Source organism: Emydura macquarii, unplaced genomic scaffold (genome assembly GCF_026122565.2).
Source record: "Emydura macquarii macquarii isolate MOO-44397 ecotype Brisbane River unplaced genomic scaffold, CSIRO-AGI_Emac_v2 contig_2297, whole genome shotgun sequence".
NCBI classification, from domain to species: Eukaryota; Metazoa; Chordata; order Testudines; family Chelidae; genus Emydura; species Emydura macquarii.
Genome location: NW_027132434.1, coordinates 3,849,868 through 3,877,812, shown reverse-complemented (window position 1 = coordinate 3,877,812; position 27,945 = coordinate 3,849,868). Strand labels below are relative to the sequence as shown.

Sequence of the window (27,945 nt, the reverse complement as noted above, 5' to 3'; positions counted from 1 at the left end):
GTAATCTGACTTACTGGATTTCCACTACTTTTCTTTAAAACCTATTTTAAAAAAAATGAAGCTAAGATTTTTGGGGTCATATAAAACATTATGTAAATCCTTTTCATAAGTGCATTGATGTTTATGCTATAACCACACACATTTATTTTAGAATAGAATAAAATTATTGTTTTTTTCAATAGAATAGCATTTTTTTTTTTAAAAGAAAAACATTATTGTAAGTGACTAATATTTAAAATAGAGGCTTCAAATGAAAGTGACAGTCAATGAATATTTGGTGAAACATTTGTCCAAACATTTCATTCAGCTCTCGTTCCTACAAGTTTTTTTTTCTTCATATTCTTAGCCTCTCATCCATAAGGTTAAGATATTGTCACAGTTATTTTTAGTAAAAGTCAGGGACAGGTCATGGGCAGGAAACAAAAATTCATGGAACCATGACCTGTCCCTTACTTTTACTAAAAATAACCATGACAAAATGGTACTGATGGGGGAAGGAGAGCCTAAGCCCTGCTGCGGGAGAGGAGTAGAGGGGGTGGGGTCTGGCACCTGCTACCCTGGAGGCTCAGAGCTCCGGGGACCCCCGCCGCCTGGGATCTGAGGGACCGGCTGAGCTCTGGGCTCCCCCTGCCAACCACGGTGGCAGGGAGCTGCGGAGATCCCCCTGCAGTGACTAGGAGCTCCGGACACTCCCTGCTGCCCATGGCAGCGATGAACTCCGGGTTCCCTCAGCCACCCATGGCAGCAGGGAGCTGCGGGGTCCCACACAGTCCATGGCAGCTTGAGCCCCGGGTGCGCCTCACCGCCCAGAGTCCCCCCGCTGGCTGGGGCCCTTAGAGCTCTGAGCTGCCGCCCATTGCCCATGGCAGCAGGGAGCTGCAGGATCCCAACACCACCTATGGTGGCTCAGAGCCCTGGGCACACCCTGCCACCTGAGGTCACTCGGAACTGTGGGATTCCCCTGCCACCCGCAGCAGCTTGGGGCTCGGAGCTCCCTGCACTGCCTACAGGGGACAAGGAGCTGCAGGATCCCCTGCCACCTGCTGTGGCTCTGAGTGTTACCCTAAAACTCGGAACCCACAAGGCCCTGAGTTAGCTTGGGTATACTAACAATACCACTCCCCACCCTTACTTCTATAAGCGGGTAATTAAAGTGGTCCACCCTAGGAGATTTACAAGGGTTTACCAAGGGTTCTGTTACCAGATTTGCCCTTCACCTTGGGGTATGCTCATTTATTAGGGTTACCTTCCTGGAAGGGGGGGGTGATTCTAGAGGTGGGATCCTAGGGGTGTGATTCTACTAATGTACTGCTTGTGTTACCTGTGTGTTCATAGGGCTACAAGCCCCCTCCCAATGGAGCTATCCTGCAGGACCTAAGGTTTTCAGGGCTGGGTTCCTTCAGCACCTGATTCAAATAAACCCCCCACAGATACACACACACACATTTTAGATTAACTGAGTGTGTCTGAACAGACTGGGCTATCAGCACTGTCAGCTGACCCTTTATATGTCCCTGAACTCAGCAGGCTGGGTGACACCACATTCTCAGTTGCTACCCTTATATGCCCCTTTGCAACGCACCAGAATAGAGCAGGCTGGGTCCAAACAGCACTTTTGGCTACTCCCCTTAATTGCCTCTTGGACTCAATCAGGCTGGGTCAAACAGCACTTGAGCTGCACCCTCATTTGCCCCTGGACCCATAGATTAGGCAGAGTAGCACTTTACACCACAATTGTTCTAGCAGTAACCCCCATGGTGAGCAAAACCCATAGGACTTTTGGGCACTCCAGAGATCTTTGGCTTATGTAAGAGAAGCGTTACTACAGAGCAAGATAGGGACCAAGGACACAAAGGAATAAAATAAAGTTTGGAGAGATAGAGAGAGAAAGTGGCAACCAGCTTGATTATAACAGTTATTTTATTTCCAGAGGGGTAACCATGTTAGTCTGTATACAGCAAAAACAACGAGAGTTCTGTGGCACTTTAAAGACTAACAAATTTAATATTTGCAGGCATAAGCTTTCGAGAGACTTCAGCTCTCTTCTTCAGATGCAGTAATACAGAAAATAGGTAACACAGAGGCATCTTATAGATATCCAGGTGCATTGAGAACAATGGGGGAGGTGGAGTCTGGTACTTAAGACCTAATGACGACCATTGAGTAGGAGGTGAGAATGGGTGAGCAAAGTAATTTACCTTCAGTAGTGAGACAGCCACTCCAAGTCTCTGTTTAAACCCAGTTTGAATGTGTCAAGTTTGCAGATCATTTCTAACTCAGCAGTTTCTTTTGGAAGTCTGTTTTTTGGAGTTTTTTTGGAGAAGTACAGCAACTTTCAGGTCAGAGACAGAATTCCCTGGGAAATTAAAGTGTTCTCCCACTGGTTTATGGATGTTATTATTTTTTATGTCTGATTTGTGTCCATTTATCCTTGTGCATAGTGTTAGTCCAGTTTGGCCAATGTACATGGCAGAGGGGCATTATTTTATTGCTAGGTATATAAAACTTACGATACTAATAGTAATACCATTCAAGGAGAGAAAAACAATCAAACACTTACAGTACTACACAATTAGAGTTGGGGGTATTGGAGAAAGCTATCCCAGGTTTGATTACAAAAGTAGAAAGTTATACCTGGACTAAGAGAGAGAGAGAGGGAGAGAGACAAGTTGTGTTGGGGGAAGAAGGTGGGGGGGTTGATCTCACCACTCCATGCAGTTCAGAGATTCCCAGGAACAGGCTTGTCAGTTCAGGGTCTGGAGGGCTTTTAGCTGGCAGAGCCCCCAACATGATTAGTCAGGAAGAGAAGACAGGTTACAATGGAACTGCTGCAGAGTTTGGATCCAAGCATCAAAACAGAGGTTTGAGCTGTGATAGGGGATTTGTAGATGCCAGGTTTGTTTATGGATAAACAATGTCTGGACAAAAGGAGCTGATCATTCCTGGAAGGGTGTCTTTTCTTCAGAGAGGGCTCACAATGCAACCAGGTTTCAGTGTTTTGCATACCAATAACTAGAATGGTCTGATAACTGCGGAGCTGGATGTGTACAGGTGTGAGTTCATTTACATCGAGAGCAGAGATTTCCCAACATGCAGTGCTTCCCCTGCTTCAGCAATCCCAGAGTTCAGTGCGTGTTCCATCTTCGATGTAGATGAGGCTTCTGTTCTCCATTCATGTGCTAACGGAGATGCTCATGAGGCATGGGGAGTTGTCTCACCCTTGATGGGAGGGTTTCAGTTGTGTCTCCTGCCTTTTCATATTGAGAATGTCTTTGGTTTCTGGTTCAAGCAGCCTTTGGTTTCTGTTTCAAGCATGGGCTGGGGCAGAGGGGGATAATTCAGGTGAGCCAGAGAGAGAGAGTTGGGGTTTTGCGCCCTGGTTCCCCAAGAACTCAGAGCTGCTAGGTAACAGTTCCCATTTTAAATCATAGAAAAACTCTCTAGACCTGCCTGTCTTGGTTTATCCTTCTGAGGACACGTATACAGCCTTCCACTCAAAGGATTGATGCTCAGACAGTAAATTCTTCTAAAATGAAGTTGGTTTTTTTTATTAAATACTAATACTAATATAATTGGATTTTAAATAGAAAAATCAGTACAGTGAAACATGAAAAAAGCTACTCGAGACAATATAAAACACTATAAACTATGTACTGTATACCATTACATAGAAAATAAGTACAGTTTTCACAACACAATCTGGTATTTCCTTAGCACATGCTAAAATGTTATGAATACTTAATTGTAACTCAGCATAATAAACATATAATGTTGCAATATATAACATAAAGAAGTCCTGCATACATATGTATAAATCCTTAACACAATGTAACATCAAACTTATTACAATGTAATAAGGAATTCCCTTTTATTCATTTATACAGTGACATTACAATAATATACTTAACAATACTACTTATAAACTAACTAACATTCTATGAGTGCTGGACACGCAATCATAGAATGGGTGGGGTTAGAGATCATTCAAATGCGGGCATCCAGCTTTATTTACAATCATACGCATGCATTCCTTATTTTTAAGGAAAAAAATCATACTTCTTGATTTTAATCCTTCTGTATCATTTGGGGTCCTTCTGATCTGTCAAGAACTGCTGTTTCTCTGTCACTCTTGCTGGTGCTGCTGCTCCTAGATATCTTCTCCTGTTCAGGTCCTCTCCTCTTGTCACCATCACCCAGAAACAAGCCTGTCAGTTCTCTGCCTTACCTACAATTTTTCTGATCTTTCTGGATCCTTTCTGATTGGTTGTTTTCTTAATGTCAATCAACAGCTTCTTCCTACCCAGGGATGAGATCATTTTTGACCAATCAACTGACCACTATGCTAATTAGTTGTACCTTGTTTACCTCAAACTAGGACCTCCTCTTGATCCTCCTCCAAGATATCATTTTCAACCAATCAGCTATCTGATATGCTAATTAGCTTTGTTTGTTTACTTCAAACTTGGTCCTCCTTCTGATTCTCCCCCTTACCTACTGACCCCACCCTATAGGTATTAGGAGGGACCTTTATTTAATTCCATCATACCTTTCTGCTATTGGTCAGTTTCTTAACACCTCCATTTTGTTTCTTTTCCCTCTCTGACTGATGATATCATCAGACAACCATTTTGGATTTCTAACTAAAACTTACTCTGAACTAACATTAATTACAACATATTAGAAGCTTTAAGTCTAAAACTAGCTATATTGCTATTCATGCCTAATCATTATGATACTGTCACACTTTTGTTTTTCTGATTGGAACAAGTAAAATCTTCACTGTTGTTCTCCCCGTTTGCTTTTTAGCTTTTCAGTGGCTAAATGCTGTCTCTGATCCTGGTCTCCCTATGTGGGTTAGAGCAACTTTAAAAATACCTTGTATCATGAGCCCAAGCTTCCCTGCACCACCCATGGTGGCTGGGAGCTGCAGGAGTCCCCCTGCTGGGCACAGAGGCTGAGAGCTTCGGGGAGGCCCCACAGCAACTGGGAGCTGCAGAGGGCACTGTGGTGGCTCAGAGCTCCTGGGCTGGCAGCTGGGAGCTGCAGGGACCCCCACTAACTGCAGTGGCTCAGAACTGCAGGAGACCCCTGAAGCCTAGGGCCACTTGGAGTGCGGGGGTCCCGGGCCCCCTGCTGCTCATAGAGGCTGAGAGCTGTGAGGCCCACCTCCTGGAGGACCTGGCGCTGGGAGCTGAGGAGCTCCAGTCCTGCCCTCGGCTGAAGTGGAAAATGTCACAGAGGTCTCTGGAAGTCACAGAATCTGTGACCTCCATGACATAATCTTATCCTTACTCACGCATTGTCAATAAGCTGTACTTTACTTGGGAAAACTATTCTCATCAACTCCTTCTACACTAGACAACACCAACTATTAACTGTAACAGTAATCTATAGCACATCTTGGTGTTTTCCAGGTTATTCCTACAGCCAGTGAAGAACAACTTCTATTGGTAGAGCTAGTTCGCTCTATCAGTGTTATGAGAACAGAGACTGTTATACAAACAGTAAAAGAAGTTTTAAAGCAGCCTCCAGCCATAGCCAAGGACAAGGTAGGAAAATCCGTGTTGTTGGTAGTTCAGTTAATGCTGTTTCAGAAGAGATAAATGGTACAGGTACTTAAATTATCCTGAAGGAATATGCTACCAATGTGCTGTAGGTTGGTAGCAACTGTCCTCTACCTCTAATCTGTTTCTGGTAATATCTTCTTAATCCTATTCAATGTAGAAACCCATTTCTCTCATTTAAAAAATATATTTAGTAAAAGGTGCTAGATTGACAGCATTTGAAGGCTGAAGCCCATATAATTCTTTGTGTTTCATATTTTGAAAATAGGCAAGTTCAGGTTAAGTCAATTGTGTCACCTGCACATATATTGCACATATACTGATTTAAAATTCACTCTTTTGGATACCCACTAGATAGGAGGATTAATCAGGTGTGATACTTTTTTCATGGGTGCTAATATATATTTAAGTATGTAATGCCCCCAGAATTCTCTTTCCTTTCTCCTTTGTTCCTACTTTTGAAAGGTCTGGTATCATGGTGAATATCCAGTTGAGGGAGAACAAGACATGATCTCTAGCCCCTCACCCTGGAGCCTGTCGGTGGCGTTCCATGATACAGCTAAGGTAGAGGGGATAGAGAAGGGTGTTTCAGGGTAACATTAGGTTTTATAAGGCTAAGATTTTTGCTGCCCAGGCATGACACTTAGACACCCATGTGAGTGCATTGCAATTTAATTTGACCTCAGGCTATCCACTGTTTTGTTCCTGGTAGTTGGTTCAACATCCACCATTTGTGTGAGGTAAACAAAAAGACAAAAGTCAATTTATTTCTGGTGACACTGATTTCTTGTCTTTCTAGAAGCATCTGTCATTGGAAGTCTGCATGTTGCAGTTTTTCTATGCTTATATTCAAAGGTAAGATAATGAGGCTATAGATCCTTTATTGCTTTCTTTCTGTATCATCAATCAGTAGATAACCATAAAAGGGAATCTGAACATTTGAATCCTCTACAGAAAGCTGCCTTCCTCTGATTTACCACAACAGACCAAAAGGTTACATGAGAAGAAAACAGTTCTTTCCATGTGTAATCTATAAGCTATATCCACAACCGGACTTAGGCACTGCAATGCTGAGTCTAACTTCTTCTTCGAGTGCTTGCTCATGTCGATTCCAAGCAGGTGTGCGCATGCCATGTGCACAGTGGTCAAAAGGTTTTTCCTCTTGCGGTACCCATTGGGTCAGTGCAGGCGCCCCCTGGAGTGGCGCCTCCATGGCGCTGTATATAGGGGCCAACCAACCCACAGCCTCTCCAGTTCCTTCTTACTGCCCGTGATGGTCATTGGAGCTTTGGTCATCTTGCTTCTGCAAGCTTTCCCTGTTGTCTGTAGCGGTTCCTATAAATAGTTAGAAAGTTAGAGTTAGTTTGTTGTTGTAGTTATATAGCTATAGATAAGTGTTAAGTAACAGTAAGGGGTCTCCCTGTTTCTGGGACTCTCCTACCTGAGGCCCCGGGGTATGCCTCGGGCACCAGGCTTCACACTCTGTGGATCCTGCCCACAAATCTATGCCGAAACATGACCACACGACTCTTGCTTGAAGTGTTTGGGAGAGTCGCACCAAACATATCGTTGCAAGATCTGTAAAGGTTTTTGCCCGAGGACCTGTAAGGAGAGGACTGCGTTCCTAAAGCAGATCCTCATGGAGGCAGCTCTTTGGCCACAACCCCTGAACCCAGCACCAGTGTGCGTCAGTGTGCAGTGCCCTGGCATCAGTAAGAGGCCCGGTGCCAAAAAAGTCCTTGGTGCAGAGGAAACCTCAGCACTGACACTCACTGGTGGCAAGGACTTTTCGGCACCAATCCCATTCGCCAGTGCCCCATAAGAAGCATAGGGTGGCCAGGGAGTGCTCGCCTACAGTGTGCCCCATGGACGAGGATGCTGGCACATTGCACCCACAGGCGTCTTCCGCGCAAGAGTCCCCGGGACCGGTGGTGGCAGCGCTGCAGCGAGCGCCTACAAGCCCGATGAGCGCAGGTTCCCTGGTGAAGGAGAGTGAGGTGGAAGAGCCGGATCTCCCCTCCACGCTGGATACATTTGAGGCGGCGCAGGACCTGATTTTGCCCCCCTTATATTCCATAGCTTAGTGGTTAGAGCACTCACCCAGGAAATGGGGACCTGGGTTCAAATTCCCTCTCTGCCTGTTGTGTAGTAAGGACTTGAACCTAGGTCTCTCACCTCCCCGATGAGTGCCCTAATCACTGAGCTATAATGTATTCTCTCAGTCTCTCCTGTTGGATCTGTTCCACTTTGTATAAATAAATATTCATTGAGCTAGAGAAAGCATGAGATTACTATATAGCCTGATGGTTAAAGCACTCCCCATGGAGGTAGGGAGATCTGGGTTCAGGTGCAATGGGGATTGGATCCCAGGTCTCCCACATCCTGGGTGAGTGCTCTAACCACTGGGCCAGAAGCACGCCACCGCCATCTCTTGTTTTGTATGGTAGCCATGCTCTGAGAATACCTACCAGATCAGGCCCCTCAGGTGAGATAGGCAGTAAAATGCCTAGTTTGTGGATCTCACTGGGGTTAGGTGTGAGTTGGGTATCAGGAATGAGGCAGTTTTTATGCATGCCCACCAGCAGAAACTTAGGTGGAATTTAGGCACTTACAAGGTTAGGGGTCAGCTGAATGGGGGTTTTGAGAATCCAAATTGTGCAGGTAGGTACCTAAAGTGGTAGTTATGCACCTAAATCCCTTTGTGGCTCTAGCTGGTTTTGTGTTACGTTAATTTATAGATGAAAAGGGGATCTTCTGGGTTCCTCAATTCCCCTTCTATCTTTCATTCTTTCCCCTAACTGGAAAGACCAACAGCAAACCTCTCTGCAGCTGAGGAAGTCTGGACTCAGATCCCTCCAGATCCCATCAGCAATAATCCACTCATTGGCCAGAGAGGGCATCTTTTGAATACAGTGTTCTTCCCCCTACCTCCAGAGCCTGGCACATTACCTCCACAACATCTCCACTTCCTATTGGTCTATGAACCAAATGGGAGAGATAGCATCTAAATTTTGATCGCCTGCATGAACAGTGCTTTTAGTTGGCACTAAACTTGGTGCTGTCAGACAGGAGAGATGGGAAATAGGATAGGGTGGGAGATGGGGTATTTTTGACACTTGACATGATTTTGTCACTTTGATTCTGTCATCATCTTGCAGAATTCCAGTGTCCAGCTTAGTAGACAGCTGGGCAACACTACTGCTTCTTCTGAAGGACTCTGTACAACTCAGTCTTCCAGCACCAGGGCAGTTTCTCATACTTGGGTGAGCAATTATACTTAATTTTGCTAGAAATTGTATGATTCCTTAAATGTAAAATTATATAAAGGGCGAGTGTTTTAAATCTTGATTTAATTACTTAGAGTTTTGAATGAAGAAAAATCCCTATTTCCTAGAGACCTTCTTGACAAAGATTTATGTTGAATGCAATATCTTACTTGGAAGAATGTTGATCATATACAAATATTGATTTTTGTATTGTTCCAACCTTATTCTGGAAGAACCACTTGTGATATGAGTGTGCTACTATCTTCGTCTTCATCTACTTCTCAGCTTCTCTAATGACACTGCCAACTGTGTGTTAATCATGAATACTTATGATGCTAGTTTGTGAGGTCTCTCAACACGTTTTCCCATAGGCCAACAGACAGCCATTAGACTAAAATAACTTTTTGTCATTTTCAACCCTGCTCAAATTTAAATTAGAGACCTAGAAATGTCAAGCTCCGTATTTCATATTAATCCCCTGAGCTACCAGGATCCTCTAAATAGTAGTTTTAAACTTCTAAATTTACTCATTAAGTCACTCTTATGACTATTTATTTGTATATTATATTTTTCTCTCATGTAAAATAGGATTAATTAACAGCAAAGAAACAGTTTGCTGACATTCAGAAATAAAATGCTGAATATGGTCATTTGTCTTAAGCGTTAAGCAACAATCTCTGTAAATTATAGTAATACTGCAGTGAAGTATTAAACCAAATAGTCTCTAATTAATTTGTCCAAAAACATCTCCATGAAGATATTTTGGATGTATATCATTGTTACATCTACTTGAAAACTATTAAGTATACAAATTGTCTGTTACAATCAAAATAAATTTCAGACGTTTGGAAATGTCTTTTGGAATTTTAGCAAACTAAAGGGAAGCAGCTGAAATTTCAATAAATGTGTGCTGTGCGTGTGAATTTGTCATGGAATTTTTGCCTATTCTAAAATAAAATGCAGTATTTTATGTTAAGATTATCATCAATATTCATTTAATATATTTTCTTTTAGTGTTCTAAATGAGTTTATTATGAAAAACCCAAGTCTGGAGAATAAGAAAGATCAAAGAGATCTTCAGGTAAGAAAATGGTTTTGTATAAATTTACTGTTGAAAATATTCAGTAAATGCTTAACTGTAGAGAGCACAGCATATCTGAATGATCCTTCCAGTATATTTTTAAAAATATTTTTAAGCAACTGATCTTATTATAAGGGCTTTTTTAATTTTCTTTGGCAGTTTTTTCTATTGCTTATAGTTGTTATATTTTTGTTAATATTTAACTTAAAATTTCCCTGCTGTGACTTAAACCCATTGCTATTTTTTTCTGTCCTCATTATTAGCATTTCTCCTCTAGTCATCTTTTCTCTGACTGAACCTTGCCCAGTTTCTTAATTTTATATCACAGTTCTTATTTTCCAAACATTTGTCACTTCTGCTGCTGCCCTCTGAGCTTTCTGAACTTCAGTCCACTTTTTAAAAAATGTTGAAACCAAACACTGAATGAAGTACTCAAAGTGAGGCCAAATAGCACTAAGCAGGGAAGAGTAATTACCTTGCTGCTTGTACATGAGGTACTCCTGTTAATACAATTTGGATTAATATTTTATGTAGCAGCATTGCAGTGTGCATGTTCAGTTTATGATGCTCTCCTATAATCCCCAGACACTTCCTTATGGTATTACCACTAATCAGCATTCCCCTATTCTCTGGGCAAAACATGCAGTTAGATATGCATGTGCTTGCTGAATCGCAAAAATATACTTAAGTGAATTCTCTTGTGAGCTTGAACACTTGACTACTTTTTTTGTGTTTCTCCTATAATTCCAAACCTGCTTAACTCCTGATCAGAGTGCCTAAGACGTTGGCTGCAAAGACGTATTGTACTGCAACACTCATGCTGTTTTTACCATCAGAAATCACTTACCTGAAGCTACTTTCAGGATCATGAGTTATTTCATGTCTGTGGTGAAGTTAAGTTATTCTTTGATGTTAGGTGAAAAGGCATGCTATTGGGGCGGAGATCTCATACAAGCTTTTAAACATACTTGAATACCATACACAAAAAACATATGACATACCTTTTACTTCAGCTGTGATTATATAAAAAATGTTGCAACCCCCATTGCTTTAGTTTTGAATATAACCTCTTGGTGACAGTAAACATTAAACAGTAGATAGTCCAGCAGAGGTCACATGTTCTTTGACCTATTTGTGGTAGGTGATATTTTTTGGGGAAAAAAATAGTCCAGGATTATGAAATAATCTTTCAAATTATCCATTGGGGCCTTGATATTTCAACAGAAACAAAAATGCTTCAGATTAAAAGGGAAAAAAAAGAATGTAGCAGCCAAAAAAAGTTTCTGTGAATGGATGTAAAACACTTAAATTTCCCCAGACATAGGGATGGCTATTGAATAAACCTTATTTCTGTGGTTTTTTCCATTAAGATGTGAAAACCACTGCCACAGTCAGATCTATATAGCTTTCAGTTTACTCACACAAAAAGCCACTAAACATATGATTGCTTTATTTTATTGATTTCAGACCAATTCTCTAATTTATCACAATTATTTTGCATTTCAATTCTATCCTCTGAAGTGTTTGTGCTACCTTTCAAATTCATACCATCTATCAATTTGATTAATCAGTTGGCTAAGAACTGTTCATCTCATCCTCCAAGAAATATTCATAATGGCTGATGTTGAACAGAAATGAATAAAAAACAGACCCCTATGACATCCCACTCAATACCTCCTCTTCCCCTGTCTCTGAACTAATGGGTATCTGTGTAGACAACAGATCTCAAGAGCGCAAACTTACCCTTTTACACGAGCTTCTTTACACATTTGCTTCTTGCATTCCATCAGGATGTAACTCACAAAATAGTGGATGCCATTGGTGCAATTGCTGGTTCTTCCTTGGAACAGACTACTTGGCTAAGACGAAATCTAGAGGTCAAACCTTCCCCCAAGATAATGGTTGATGGAAACAACTTGGAATCTGATGTTGAAGGTAGCTTATTTTATCTTTATTCAAAATAAAATAGTTTATTGTTTCCCTTCATGTTACTAAAATAATGCCAGATTTTATAGTACTAGTGCTTCGCTAAATCAGTTTCAGTGCTATTGTGTGGAGTACTGAGCTATACCGAACCTAATGTACATGGTGAAACAAAAAACAATCAATTTTCCATGTCTTGGAATATATATACTTCAAAATATTTATTTTTATAGATATTGATATAAGATACATAGTTTCCGACAGTAATTGGCTCTTCCTGTCACTTTTTCATTTAGATATGTTGTATCCGGCTCTGGAAACCTCAAATATAACTCCTTCAGTTTATAGTGTCCACGCATTAACATTACTTTCTGAGGTAAATGTTTCTTCAATTATATGTCTTGCTGGTTTCTTATAATATGGAGGGACATAGAGAGATTAGAAACATACACATAAACATGCACATGAGATTCAATTTAGAAGACTACTAGTTAAACATCTATGTGAAAAATAATCTGAAATATATATACATAATAGGAAAAAGCAACTCTGAGAACAGAAATGCATAAAGAGGCCTGGGAGTGATAATGGACAGCAAATGTATATGTGAATTTGTCATTTTGCTGTTTATTTGCTAATAACTGGCAATGTGCTCAGTGTTGTACAATTGTCATTTGTGTGGTGGTGCTTTCCAATCACTCTCATTATGCTGAGAACAAGAACTGGCTATGTGATCAGAGAGCCATTAAGGTACAGAACAGTGACTACTGACAGATGTCTAATATGCAAAATAATTCTCATCTGTCAAGGGGTTTCTGTCATTGCCCTGACTTCTGTCCTAGACATCTGTGTTTGTGTGATTTTGCTAATTTGCTGTATTAGTTTTTGGTGATTGATATTATATTTTATTCGCATTTTGTGGGGAAAATTAACAGTAGCCATTGAAGTCAATGGACACTGGTTCCTGCTATATGCCAGGGTATTAATCTTTGTAATCCTGACATGCTATACACATTGAGTGACTTGTACCAGGGTTTGCTGGAAGAAGTTGAGTGAGGAATGTTTGGTGAGATTTTTTATTTCTTATGGCAGAGTTTATTTTATATAGGCATAGTATGCATGAATTTATGTGCTGGTAATTAGCAAATGCTTATATTTTGTGGGCTATTTTGTAATATGTCTTGGCTGTGTTCATGTATTTTTAATTTTAAATATATAGTGGATCTTTATACTGTGGTCTTTTAGTTTTGTACAGTACTTCAGATTTGATAGCGTCTGTGTTAAATTTGAATAAATTAATATATTTATATGAATTTGCATCAGTCATAGCATAAGTGTCATGGATTAAATGGGCATGGAGACTTACCCAGGAAATGGCCTTGGAGGAGAGAGTAGGGAAGTTTACAGCATAGTCATCTGTGAATGGATTTAATTGTATCTTAAGCACCAAATTCACTTTATGAAAGAGAACCTACACATTTTTAAAAAGAGAGAGATTTTATCATTTATTTTATTTTCCATTTTTAAAAGATTCAGTATAGTTAACGTTTGGTAAACAATTATATTGAAGAACATTACGCAGAAAAGTAACTATATAAATATAAAGCTCTTTTGGAGGCTGTAAGAAGTAAGTTTAAAAAAGCCAAGCAAAACACTCCTCCCCCACAACCACCTTAAATTCTTCAATGTCTTGCTTCTTATGTCTTGTAGGTTTTGGCTCATCTTTTGGATATGGTTTTCTACAGTGATGAAAAGGAGAGAGTTATTCCTTTGCTTGTAAATATTATGCACTATGTTGTGCCCTACCTCCGCAATCACAGGTATCCTGGAGTTTGCTGATATTCTGCATGTCAGCTGAATCAGGCTGCCTATTCCATGGCACCACAAAGACAGGCAGATAAGAGAGTTAATGTGACAGACTGTCTGACTCCCCACCAAATTCCCTGGAGCCTGTATGAAATATATTGAGCTGGAAGCAAGCGTTCAGATCTCACCTCTGCTGGCTGATGTTTATATATTCATGCTTTTCACAGCCCTTCTTACTGACCAAGGCCTCATGCTCTAAGCCATTAACTCTCAGAGGCAATCAAGTATTAGCCCCCATACTTTACAAATAAGTTAACAGAGAGGTGGCAAAAGGTCACTTCAGGTAGAGTCTGGAATAGAATCCAAGTTTCTAACACGGCAAAGCCAAGTTTTATCTGCTCAGCCACATTGTGTTTCAGATCTAATGTGCCAGGTATATATGCTTCAGCTTTCCTACCTCTCCACACTCATGTCAGAGCCAGGGATTAGAATGCAGGATTCCTAATCTCCAATATTTTGCTGCTATCTGACTGAGTTGTATAGCTATTTGCTAAAGAGTTAGTCAAATCCCTTTTAGTGGCTGATCTGCAAAGAGGATAACAACCTCTCCTGTGGCATATATACAAGTGATTTTAATTTGATGTTTTAAAATGATTATTTATGCAGGAGGCTGGATATATATTCATAACTTTTTTAAAGCAGTGAATTAAATGATTTCATGTTGAGTTGCTTTTTCTTTCCAGTGCTCACAATGCACCCAGTTATCGAGCCTGTGTTCAGTTACTGAGCAGTCTTAGTGGATATCAGTATACAAGAAGAGCATGGAAAAAGGAAGCTTTTGATCTTTTCATGGATTCTAGCTTCTTCCAAATGGATGCTTCTTGTGTTAACCAGTAAGAATTTTTCTTGTTTGTATCTGTTATTGTAAATGTTTAGTATATAGTGTAATCAGTTACAAATTAAGAATGCTATGCAATGTAAACCAGGTTTTACCAACAAACTTCTTTGTTTGTGAGTGCATATAGATTATGAAGTTATCATTTATGCACACAGATTATGAAATTCATATACTCAAACCTTATTTGTGTGCACAAATTGAATGCAAATGGCTATGTATATGTAAACGTATCATATATATGAATAAGGGAGTACTGAAATTGCATGTGCAGTCAGTTTACACATGCAAAGCTGCACATATACAAATGAAGACCAGGTTGGAATCCTTAGAAAATTTGGCCCTGTATATATTTTTAAATTTAAAGAACAGAAAAATGTTCAAATAAAAATACAAATTTGTTGGTTTTTTAATATATACAATCATCCTCTTTCCTTTTAGTTGGAGAGCAATTATGGATAATTTGATGACACATGACAAAACTACGTTTAGAGATTTGATGAGTGAGTACTGACTCCTGCTCTGTACAATAATACTTACATGTTTTTTTATGTTTCAAAGAACTCCATACATGTTAATTTTTTTTAACCATTCATTACATCAATTTCTCCAGGAAAGATATTTAAAAATTCTAAAAACAAATATTTTTTGGAAGCTTTTTGTTTGGATCTTTTTAATTCCACTTGAAAATTCCAGTAGAGATATTTGTAAGAATTGTTTGAATTAACCAGTGTTTTAATTTACATTTTTTTCTTAAACTACTGGCATTTTGGAGAAAAGGGCACCGCATTGACTTCTACCATACTAGGACACAACTTCTTTGAAATAGATGGAAGTGTCCCTCATTGGGCCAGCAGTGAATTTTACCCTTTGTGTGAAAAAGTTTATCAGGCAAATACTTTGTCCAGTCTCAAAATGTGGTTAACCATGCTCTAACTTGAGGAAAAAGATGATTCTAGAATCCTGCATAATGATAATTTCTGATTAACAATGTATTTGAAGATACAGGGCCAGACTCTCCTTTCAGTTACACTGCTGCAAGTAGGTTTTCCCTACTATAACAGAGCAGAATTTGGCTCAAATTATATAAAGCATAAAGGCAGTGTGTGTACTTGCCATTTTTCTTTCAATATATGTTTCTTATATATACTTGTTGTGGTTAAATAGTATCTGATTATATGTACAAATTACACAATAGACTCTTAAAAACTGTCTTCTTAACTTCTGGTTTTATTCATGTGATGAAATAAAATTTGCCTTTCTTGTACGATCAAAAAGTATGGCTCAAGATAGTACTTTTTCTCTTTTAGCACGAGTGGCTGTGGCTCAGAGCAGTTCACTCAATCTGTTTGCTAATCGGGATGTAGAGCTGGAACAGCGAGCTATGCTCCTGAAGAGGCTGGCATTTGCCATTTTTAGCAGTGAAGTGGACCAATACCAGAAATATCTTCCAGACATACAAGGTCAGTAGAAATTATTACTTACAAAATTTCTTTTTTAAATAAAATTGATTGTTGCTGAAGAAAACTTTGTCAACACTGATGTGTTGTGGGCTCTGATAAGCATTAGCCACTATCACTTAATTTCATTTTTGGCAGTCCTCATAATAGAAGGTAAATCTCTCTAGCTTTGGAATCTTTCCTGTTCCTGTTTCTGTTTAAATTCTTGACAAAATTCCTGCTACTTTCAATGGGAGCAGGCTTGGATTTCAAATGACAGTAGAGCACATAGGCTTCTTGACTGCCAGTTAACTTTCAGCTGGATCATGTTACTGATCTGTTGTCTTATCAGTTAGTCAGAATGTCTGGACATCCTATGAGTGGTTTATAGGCACATATGTCCACCCTACATTCAGCTATGTATATATGTATAGGCTTAGATTAAAATATTGTGGGTTCTACAAATTCCTGTAGCTGTTTATTCTTATCTTCTGTTAGTCTGTCTAGTAATTAACATTGGAGGTTGTTATTGCTTCCTGTTGACTCTTTTGTAGGACCTTTGGAGAGAGCCCTTCCCCCCCCTCCATATCCCCCCATTGTGATGCAAATTATTAGGATAGCTTCCGTCTCAGCATGATGTTTTTGACCTGGTCTACACTTACCTGGAGATTCGGCAGCAGTCGATGGGAGTTACGCAAACTATGCAGAGTAGCTTGCATAACTCACGTCGACTGTTCTGCTTCCCTTCTGTGCGCTGTCTACACTGCTCTGTGTGGATGGGAACAGCGTTCCCATTGACGCAGCGCTACGCTACTTGAGGGGGTGCTTTATCACCGTCAACTTCCTGATTGATTGAGCGGGTCTACACTGACCGCTCAATCGATCCAGAAAGATCGATCTGGCGGCGGCGAATTTGCCGCTGTCAGTAGACATGGCCTTTGTATGTTACCATGATAGACTGTGGTTCTTCCTTCAGTTGGGTAGCTCCATAATCCACTTGTTCCATGATTTGTATTTTGAAGGTCTTTTCCAATCAGCCAGTAATTAGCACTAGGTCTGGCCTGTTCATGATACCGTTATTTTTCTTGGTCTGAACAGTGTGTGAATGGTGTGGTCCTTTGCTACTTGAGAGGCTAACTCTTTATTTGTTGGGTACTGCAGTGTATGTGATGAGCTGGAGCTAACAGCTAAATGAACTAACAGTGAATGAAAAGAGGCTGGGGCCAGAATATTCTCAGTGTAATATACAGTATAATAATAGTACAATATTTTAATACAGTAAACATGAGTTACTCTAGCTCTTACCACATATCTTTTGTTAGAAACAGAAGTCACTCCTTTATAATCTGTTGTTCTCCTCTTTGGAATGGATCAAACTCTTATATCGCTAACCAATGTAATGTAGCAGAAAGCTAACATAGATAATAAATAGTTGTTTTGTTTGTTTTGCAGTTATATAACTATTTGGTTCACACAGTTTATTTTGGACATTGATGAAAAGAATAAAATATAGTTAGTTATATTAATATGAAAATATATTTAATGCTAACAAGAATAAATTGATGGGAAAACTAAAAAGCTAACCAGAATTATTATGAACTGAGGAATCCTTGTTGGCTTTCTGTTTCAGAAAGGCTGGTAGAAAGTCTCCGTTTACCTCAGGTGCCCACCCTTCACTCCCAAGTGTTCCTGTTTTTCAGAGTATTGCTTTTAAGAATGTCTCCACAGCACCTTACCTCACTTTGGCCTACCATGATCACTGAGTTGGTGAGTTGCAGTTAGCATTCATGATTTGGAAAACCAATAGTGCATAGTTAACAGACGTATAACTTAATACCTGAATATCTCTTTGAGTTGCCCCAGGGAAATAAGTTATAGTTACATTATGTACATTTAAATATACAATGGACACCATTTAAACTGAATGCTGACTTTTTTGCATAATCTTGATAACATCTGTTTCCCCAAACCAAATAAAATGTCTGTATGGTTTATGCGATCAGTAAAGCCATACAGAAAATATTTTTTTCTAGAAAATTTCCAGTCTCTGTTCCCTCCCAGCTCCCACTTGCATGCAGAAGTAAATTTGCACCTCCCTCAATGTTCATTCCATCTTTGCACCTCCTTACCAGTTCATTCCCTGTCAAAGTAAAGTTTGCTTCCCCACAACGTGCCTGCTCCCTGACTTTCACTTGCTTCTTCCCTGCTGATCCCTTACCAGTCATTTAGCCCCTTCTGATGATGATGGCATCAAGCAGAGGGATCTGAAAACCTTGTTATATTGGTAACCATTGGTGATTCACAGCACTTTTTAGCTATACTTTTGTGACCAGACACTATGTCATTGGCTCTGCTTTGTCACCTTTCTGTGGCTCCACTAGCACAAATGGGACCGAGTGTTGCCTTTAAATGGCCAGCTGAGGATTCCTCTTGTGTGGGATATTTCAGGAGTAGAAGTGGTTGATGGCCAAAGCACCTTGTGATCCATTGATCCTGGGTCAGCAGACTGGCCATTACCAGATGTCTAAAATTAGAGCAGCACTGGGGTGTTTAATTAAATTCTGAATTTTGCTGAGGCTGATCTGAACTCTGATTGCATCCATGGAGAGGAAAGATAGTATAGTATAATATAATTCTTGTTCTAAGTAATAAATGCTGGTAAACTAGCTAGAAAAAGGTATTCTAAAGATTATGAAAATAAAATTTTGCATTAAATATGTTTAAAATAACTTTGGAGAATAGCAACAATATAAATATTAAGTAGCATATTCTTTCCTGTGCAATATATATTCAGAGCAGAAAGAAAAGATGATGTGGCTGTTTGCGGGTTAGTTACAGCTCCTTGATTCCCAAACTACCCCAGTCCTGATATAAATTAGACCAGTCTTGGGGTTGCTCTAATTTGATACAGCTGACTACAGTCCCTGAAATATCACATTTTAACTGAGACTTGCCACAGATACTGGGGCTCCACTCTTGCTTCCCACCATACACTCCCACCATATCCTTCCCTTCCCTGGCACATCTCTTATACTGGAAGTGTAGGAGGTTGGTATAGTAGCTTGTTTTGACTTTACACGAGTTGAGAATCCCCTCCACTGGCGGAAATGCCAGCTGGACAGTGGCATCCAGATTACTTTCCCTCTGCACTATTCAGTCAGCAGAAAAGGGATGGAACAATCATTGAGAATCTGATCCTATATGGCCATGTAGGCTGAGTGATTTCATCAGCCAGGAAATGGAAATAAAGTTCCAAGCCTCAGTCCTGTTAAGGTTCTTTCCTCGGGGCTTATGTATTATTCTTCAAACAGCCACAAACATCAACAAAAAACCTCTGGGGAGTAATTCCTTGGAGGTTTTCCCAGCTTTAGCCAGCCAGGAAGGGAGAAAGCACACCCTTCCCCTTCCCTTCTCTTTGACCCAGCTTCTTTCTTTTATACTCCTCTCTGTGCATCCATGTGATCAGCCAGGTCCTGTTAACCCCTTATAGGCTGCAGAACTCTTACCTTGAGACAGTCCATTGAAAATAAAATGTTTTTAAAATATAGAATTTGACCTTCAGGTACAAGTATTTTTACTGATGGAACAGGAACTCACTGCTGATGAAGATATTTCAAGGTAAAATTAAATTAACTTCTGCTCATTTGTTCAATTTTGTGATACTCTGTAGTCTTCTGAAGTGCAACTGGATAGCTGCATTAACATTTAGAATAGTTTGTCATAGAAAAATTGTTCAAGTTCAACTGAAGAATATTTTAATCTTACTGCAGTACAAGAAACAATGTTTGGACTTTCTTTTTAAAAAAAAAAAAAAACCAACAAAAAACCTCTCACCACTAACTACTAATAAATGACTATGTTAAATCATGCAATCCTTTTTCAAGAGTAATTTTTACTTATGTAAATAGTCCCATTGTAGTCAGTTGGACCTACTTGCATGATTAAGCTTTACGTTTTCATAATGTGTTTTTTGGATTATTTTACATAGGGTCTATAAGGGTATTATGAAATATAATGAAAATTTGTTTTGAAATATTTTAAAAACATTAAAATCTTATGTTTTTAGTTTTGTTGTCCTTTCCCAGTCCCTCCCCCCAAACAGTAAAATCCAGTTTGCATAGTCATAACTTTTGAGGCAGGGATTTCAAAGGCACAAACGGGAGAAATGTACCTGACTCCTGTTTGCTTTTTCTTAACTCCCTGTTGATAAACTGCATAGTCAATTGCTGGATCACACTTTGGTAATTATGAAATATACTCAAGAGACCAAATAACCAGTGTCAGTCAGTTTTATTAATATGGCAGAGGAGAAAGGTTCTGTACGATACCAGTCTCCAAAGAACAGTCTGTCTCATGCAGTGATGTTATATTCACTTTATGCAGAGGGTGCGCTACCCAAGTTACTCATTTTAGCTGATATTATTTATATGGTTTTACAAGTGACACATCTCTTTACACGTCTCTAAAATCCCACCCATCAGTTTGTCCCAGTTCCCTGACTTCTTGTACTCTTTTTTATATTTGTTTTGGATACTAGCATTCCAGCTACTGCTCCATGAAGGTACTTCCCTAGCTTGTCCTGAGACATAGAACAAATGTATCTTGATTTTTGACAAGTTTCCTATCTGCTTATGCCAAATTCTTACTTCAGAAAATGCAGAGTTATGGGATACTTAGCATAAATTATGGTATGACCAGTTTAGACTATATCACTATTAAAATATTTGTGCTTAATGTTATTGGTGCTTAATGCATACTAATATACATGCTGCAGATAATGCATAAGATTAATATGATATATATTTATATGCTAGCAAGCATATATTAGGCGACATCCCTTTTTTGTTTGAAAATCTCTGTTCAAATATAGTTAAATCAACATAATGATTTAAGCATATAGTATAAACTCCAAACTTTACAGAGATGCCACATGGTAAATTAAAGATCTGCATCTTTGTAAAACAAAATGCTAAGCGAGAATCATTCTATAACGGTGGAAGGTCATTATGACTATCTTGTACAGCTACTTATTATGCTTTAATTTTAGAACTTCAGGCCCATCTGTTGCTGGCCTAGAGACAACCTACACAGGAGGCAATGGCTTCTCCACATCATACAACAGCCAGAGGTGGTTAAACCTTTACTTGTCTGCTTGTAAATTTCTGGACTTGGCCCTGGCATTACCATCTGAAAATCTTCCTCAGTTTCAGATGTAAGTAAAAGGAAATTAAATAGTTTACATATTTGAAAGTCTTGCTACTGTCTTGTAAAATTCTAATTTTTAAAACCTTTGTTTCCTTTCCCGTTTCTTATCCCCCTTTCTGCCTTTAAGCTACAGCAGCAGATTACATTCTCCTGACATACAGACTTAGAATATTGTCCTGTAATATTTTCCCTATATTACAGTAGCAAAGTTAAGCCGTAATTAAGGTATTCTATCCTAAATCTTTGTATTTCAGTCACTTAGAAATTTCATTTGGGCTGAAATTTGCCATGCTTGATCTTGGCCCAGAGGTGAATTTTTAGGGAAATTTGAAGATTATCTGTCCTGTTGTTTTTAACTGTGTGTAGAAGTGCATGTTAGACATTGACAGCTCGTGCATTAGCTGAGAATTGCTATAGAGGACTGGAGCTCTGCTCTGTCCCCTTTATTCTCTCAACACACCTCGTACTGGAAGATGGGGTGTAGGAGTCAGCTCTGCCAGTTTTATGCCAGTTGAGAATTCCCCACCACAGGTGGAATTTTCAACTGGTCAGCTGTGGCATGAATATGTCTCCTTTGCACTGCTCTGGTGACACAAAAGGGGTGGAACTGGGGCTAACAAGCTGGTTCTGTTTTCCACATGCATTGTAATGTGTGTATAGAGGTCCACATTTATCCCTGGTCTAATTCCATTTATCTGAATGGAATTACATCATTGATAATTTTATCTGTAGCATTTAAAATGTCTTCTGGTGGTAGTACTAATTTAGTACTTATTACAGAACATTGCCTTTTGGAGTAGAATTCTTAGCAGAAAATTTGGTATATCTGCGTTTGGAGGAAAGGGGAGATGGATTGTTAGCAGAACACCTGAAGGTCTCTGTCCTTGCCAAAAAGAAGCCACATGCAATACACTAATTTTTTTAAAGGGGAAATGAAAGGTGTTTCTAAAATAAATGTAAACCAAGTTCCAAAATCGTTAACAGGATACACAGGTATCTTTTAAATTATAAATAAGTTTTAAAAGTGAATTAAAAGGGATCGTTTTATCAGCTCTAAACCAAAAAACAATTTTTCATATTTTTCCTGATTTTATGACATTTCAGATGCCTATCTAGATCAAAGCTTGGAGGTGCATACCTCCTCTAGCTTTAAGTGTCTGAAATATCCGTAGTGCTTATAGGAGAGAGACAAAGCTCTGAACTCATATCTTTATGGATAAGCAAAATAAGTAGTGTATTTTTAAAACCATTCATTTGTAATCTTAAATGTTCTTGGGTATCTTGCTTTTGTTAATAATTTTCAAGCATCTGGATGTATACCTACATTGACCCTACCTGAGATCTGCCTGCAGAAGCTAAAAGATGGAGGAGTAGTTAGCTTGTCACCCACTGAAGACCCCAGTGATGGGCATCCAATCCAGAACAGAGCAGGATGTTTGACAAACTGCATAGCCCAACTCTTGCCTTGGGGTCATTCAGAGGGACTGACTCCTTGCCAGTGCATTTGAACAAACCCTGCAGAATTTAGTCAGCTCTAACTACCTTGTTTGTAGGAAAAATATGTGGGGTGAAGAAGAGAGTGGGCTGTGCGAACTGCACATATGTTGAGGTCCACCAGCATTCGTAAACCTAAGATGATTGTTTCACTAGGATTTTGAATCCACCCCGATTTTCAGAGCAGAACTAAACTGTTCACACTGTCCTACTTTTCTTTGGTAACCAAACCTTATGACAATGGCTTTCAGTAAAGGATTTTTAATTGATAATTTCCTTTGTTCACTACTGTGCATTCATGGAAACATATTAGTCTTATTGGATTAGACATTAGCTTGTCTTGTCCTTCCTGTTGTTGTAGCCAGTACTTGATTATTCAGGGAAGGCAACTTCTTCAACTCCTACTGCAGGGCATGATGCACCTAACAGTTCCACAGTGTTGTGTGATGAAAGGCAGAAGCTTTCAGCTCACAACTTAGCAAAAGAGCTTCTACAGACTTGTGGCTGAACCAGGAGTACAGCACTAATTTACAAATATACAAAATTACCTCAAGTATTTTGTTGCGCCCTTCAAAATCACTGTAGGTTTTCTTTGGACAGAGTAGTGACCTGGGTACCATTTTGCTTCTCCTCCTCTTCTACCTTCTCTTCCTTTTGCTATCCTGAATAGGTCCTCCAATTGTCAGTGAAGAAACACAAGAGGGAAAAGGAAACACTGTTTTATTTTCAGTGTTGCTGAAATCTTTTCCTTTTCTGAAGACGGTGTCTATGGTACAATCCACCTTTTCTTTCTCTCTTGAAGGCATCTAAATTTTTCTTTATAAGGAAATCAAACAAAGTTTTGTAGAGCCCTCACTTTTATGACTATAGCTATCTTAAAAATCACCTGTTTAATCTGTACAACCTCTGGCGATGTTGCCTCTTGACAGGTATCGCTGGGCTTTTATTCCAGAAGTGTCAGATGATTCAGGTTTGGAGGTACGAAGACAGGGCACGCATCAAAGGGAATTTAAACCATACGTGGTACGATTAGGAAAACTGCTGCGGAAAAGAGCAAAGGTATTTAATTTTTCCTTGTTTTACTTTGTAAAGCTGCATGTACAGTAACTTGCAGCATTGTTCACTTTTCTATATAAAATTAAAGGGGCACTGCCAAATGTGCTAGTGTCCCTATGTTTGAGTGAAAGTCTCAAATCAAAGTGAGTCTGAAATAATGAAAAAAACAGAATTAGGTACGTGAAATAGGCTTTGTTCATTAGTTATTACATAGCCAATTACATCTTTTGTCATTAATAAAATATAATGAATAGAAAGTATAATATCCTCTAAATCCTAAATATATTGTAATATAAAAAACAACCACTTTCTAATAGCTATAGCTGTTTATAGATGATAATACAATAATCTACCAACTAAAATAGGAAAGTGTTTTTGTTCCTGGAAGATGCTCACAAATATTTAGAAACCAAATAAACAGTTGATTCTATTGCATATTTTAAAAAATAACATTTTATTAAAAAGTAATTTGTCTTAAAACTAGACAGAGCCTTGAAGGGCTGGCTTTCTAGCTTTTTGTAAGGTAATTTTAACACCTGAATCCAAGGAAAGGCTGTTTGAAGTAGAAGTGAAAGCATTACTGAACTGGAGATAAGAACTTGATAAACAAATAAACAGCTGGTGCTTGCTGTTCGCTGCTGGCCTGAAAGAGGGAGGTAGGGAACAATAGGAGCAGCTTGGAGAGGGAAAACTTAAAGGAATGGGGGGAAATGGGCTGGGGTACTTTGTGAAGGGGGAGCAGAGCTAAAAAGGGAGGAGCTCTTTCAGTTTTGCCATTTTTCCATTATACCTGTGGGTGAGGTGGGCAGGCAACACCAGTGGAACAGGAAAATGTGGGGACTTGTCCTCCATTCCCCAGCAATTGCCCCATTGCCCTTCCATTGGGATTATTTCCGCTAACACTTACAAAGCACAAACAGCAGAAAGAGCTAGAGAACTATGTATGTTGTTGAATCCCTTGCTGGCTGGAAAATGAGCAGAGGACCAGCTGAAGTGGAGAAGGCTACCAAATTCCTTCACTTATTGCAGAATATAATTGCTGCCATGGAATGGGAAAAACACTATCTGGTAGTTTTGAAAATATTTGCCACTGCTGGGGTGGAGATGGAACTGAGAACGTGGGGAAAGACTGCACTGGGGAAGGGTGGGGAAGCTTAGACAAAGGGTAGAAGAGACAAGAGAGGGACACTTCAAAGCTTTGCGGGGATGCTAACTTTGAGTTTATTCTTGGAGGCCTATCTGAATATTGTTACACCCCTGGTGATGGCATATGCTGGCATACTGTGTTTAACCACTGGAAAATTTACTTTGCACTGAACTGTCTCTTTAGGATGAAAAACACCCATTGCTGTAGGTATATGCTATGTGAAAATGTGTGGGGGTAAATTGGTGTTGTAGGTATATATGTACCATTAAACAAAAGGCTCCAAACTACAGGATTTGAAGCAAAATATGTGATGCAAGTCAAGATTCTTCAACTTCTTGTTTTTGATTAGCCAGGAAAATGAACCCCATAAACGTCTCTTCCCACATTGCAATGCTAATCAGATTTAGTCTGTATCATTAAATGAATTGTTAAATACTGTATATTCCTTGCTTGATGTTTGAAGGTACAGCATTTTAACATCGCTTATGCATATGGTGCATTCCAAAATAGTCTTTGACTGATTTATAATATTAGTTCTCTGCTGGTATGTATTGATGTTGAGATCACATTTTTTAAATTCAGTACTTTTCACAGTGTGTTTCAAGGACTTACAGAGTTTCCAGAAACTTCTAGAATCCTCTAGTCAAGGCAGCAGTTACAAATTGTGAACCACAAACTGGGAGTACAAGGATGAGAGGAATGGGAGTGAGATGATAAATATCAGCTTCCATTCCATTGTTTCTTTGTAGTTGCAGTGGAAAAATACTGATGAAGATAGAGTGTGCGTCTTTTGGAGTATACAACTTATCAGCAGGATGTATCACTTTAGCTTCAGGACACTTTGAGTGATAGCCAGATTCATGCACTTTGCTATTCCCCAAGCACATTTGGGCTGAAGGAGGTGTTCTCCAATCCTCAGTCAGCACTGACAAGAAACAGAGAAACATAGTGGAATTTCTTTCTGCCATTAGCCTCCTTCCCCACACACTAACTCCACAGTCTGATGCCCCCAGGCTGTGGTTTCAGACAATGGGCTCTTTTTGGGAAAGGAATTTCTTTTACTAAAACGCAACACCCAAATTGCCAACTACAAAGCCTTCATGGCTAAGTATTATTTTAATTGCTGGAACACAGTCTGAAAGTTCTCCTCTTTCCTTCCACAGGACAAGCAGGAGGACTTTCAAACGATGATTTTGGAGGGAGTGGAGATGGCCAAGCATCAGGTGAGGGTGGCCTTTGATGCTTGAGTTGTGAAACAAAAACTTATTTATCACCACCTGATGCTCACAAAGATGTGTGGTATCTGGAGATTTCAATAAAAGGGGATAACTCTCATCAGAGAACAGAGTTACGGCTATTTGGATGAAGACAAAAGAATAGAGTCCAAAGTGCCTCTATTTATGTAGATGACTACAGAGAAATGTATTATTGTTAAGCCAGCTTCTCTAAGTAAAAGGGGTTTTAAAAAATAGGGTTTCAATAAATTGTGTTTCTACCGCACATCAGAAACCAAGCACATAACCCATATTCTAGTCTTTGTGTCAAGATACAGGTCATTTACCCATCAGACAAATTAGTAGCATTGCTTAGATACCACGGTGAAGAAAGGCCATAGAAATGGCATAGATGGATTTGTACTTCATTGATCATATCCAGACAGATTAGTGGAATTTGCACAAATGCACTTTGATTGATAACATCTAGCACTAATGTTTGTAATGAGTAAATGGTGGTGATTATTTTTGGAACAACCCCACCCCTAAGTGTCAACCTTGAGGCAATACACTCAAAATCAACATTGGAAATTCTCTTCCTCTCTGAATACAATGCTAGTGAACGCTGGGAGAAAGGAAACATTTTCAAAAATCAATAACTTAAGTTTTAAACCTTCTTCTCCAGCTGCACTGACTGAGAGACCAAGTTAGGTCATGACTTGGCCCAGGTTGTAATATTTTTTTAAAAAGCAGAGGGTCAGCAACTCATTCTGTAGTAGAATTCTGGATCCTCTGTGCTCTGATTTGTTACACAGCCTGTTTTGTACTCAAGACATTTTTACCAAATAAGTGACAGTTTTAACAAGAGAGAATTAAACAGCTTCATTGCTGAAGAAAAATAGAATATATTGTCCTGCATTTCAAGGACTGTTTTATATAATGGAAATGTCCTGTAGGTCTTCAATTGCCAAAAGATGCTTAATGTTATTTAAAGGGTAAAAAATACATTGTTTGTAGAATATATTTTAAATAAATCTGTGGTTACCCAGGGGCTGAAACGTGAGTAAACAGTAACAGTACTCTCTTCTCATGCCTTCCTCTTCATCCTCCTCTTTCACATCCCGATGTTAGGGGTTTCTCATGTTGCTCTCATGCTGTCTGCTCAGGTTCCATGATGTTTCCTTTGATAATTCTCCATTCTCCACTCCTTATTCTGAATGTATTATAGCCCCAGTGGGAGGGAAAGCACAGATCAGAGGCATTTCAAGACATGACTCATTGATGTCGTGCTTCTCCTCTTCCTCCCCCGCTGTCTCTCAAGAAGCTGGATATGTCTGCTTTGTGATAGAAGAAATACTGCCAATATACTATACTGGTCTACATAGAGCAATGTCCTCTCGAGTGTTGACATAGTCTTGGTCATTTTCTAGGTTAGGTTATAGTCATGGTAATTTGGATCAAAAAGGAAACTGATGGTTAAAGACTACAACGTAGTGCACAGTAGATACTAGTGATTAATGCTTTAGAAAACCCTAAAGGAGAGAGATATGCACACACCCTTTGACTGCTGTCTTTAGTGGTGGGGTTCCAGAAGTTTCTCCTTCAAACAATGCCCAAAGCACATGCATGTAACCTAAGTGTGTGGACAATGTCTTCTGAAACAACTCAATTTTTGGTAAGTAATTTTATTTTAATGTCTCTGTTCTGGGATTTGTGTCTTCAATAATATTGGCAACAGGCTGAGATGAGAGATGCCACTAATGCCAAAGAACAAATCTGCTTTAGTAGGTGACTTAGTGAATCTCCAGGATATGACTATTCCGAGCAGAGAGGAGAGCATTTAGCATCTATTCTG

The 27,945-nt window shown here is 39.3% G+C and overlaps 1 protein-coding gene across 9 annotated transcripts in view; it reads left to right on the top strand.

Annotated features, from left to right (window-relative positions):
* DOP1A (DOP1 leucine zipper like protein A) overlaps positions 1 to 27,945 on the top strand; it is a 102,473-nt gene that overhangs the window by 73,603 nt on the left and 925 nt on the right. For 3 of the 9 annotated variants that reach the window (XM_067560750.1, XM_067560749.1, XM_067560754.1), the window contains 15 exons: positions 5,415 to 5,549; positions 6,364 to 6,419; positions 8,723 to 8,827; positions 9,845 to 9,911; positions 11,702 to 11,846; positions 12,131 to 12,210; positions 13,545 to 13,654; positions 14,384 to 14,533; positions 14,977 to 15,038; positions 15,846 to 15,998; positions 17,605 to 17,741; positions 19,537 to 19,592; positions 21,022 to 21,186; positions 23,603 to 23,732; positions 26,040 to 26,099. In XM_067560750.1, coding sequence (XP_067416851.1) covers positions 5,415 to 5,549; positions 6,364 to 6,419; positions 8,723 to 8,827; positions 9,845 to 9,911; positions 11,702 to 11,846; positions 12,131 to 12,210; positions 13,545 to 13,654; positions 14,384 to 14,533; positions 14,977 to 15,038; positions 15,846 to 15,998; positions 17,605 to 17,741; positions 19,537 to 19,592; positions 21,022 to 21,186; positions 23,603 to 23,732; positions 26,040 to 26,099 — 1,611 coding nt within the window. Of the gene's footprint in view, positions 1 to 5,414; positions 5,550 to 6,363; positions 6,420 to 8,722; positions 8,828 to 9,844; positions 9,912 to 11,701; positions 11,847 to 12,130; positions 12,211 to 13,544; positions 13,655 to 14,383; positions 14,534 to 14,976; positions 15,039 to 15,845; positions 15,999 to 17,604; positions 17,742 to 19,522; positions 19,593 to 21,021; positions 21,187 to 23,602; positions 23,733 to 26,039; positions 26,100 to 27,945 lie in introns of those variants that run through there. The other 6 variants (XM_067560752.1, XM_067560751.1, XM_067560753.1 and 3 more) reach the window with 6 other exon arrangements.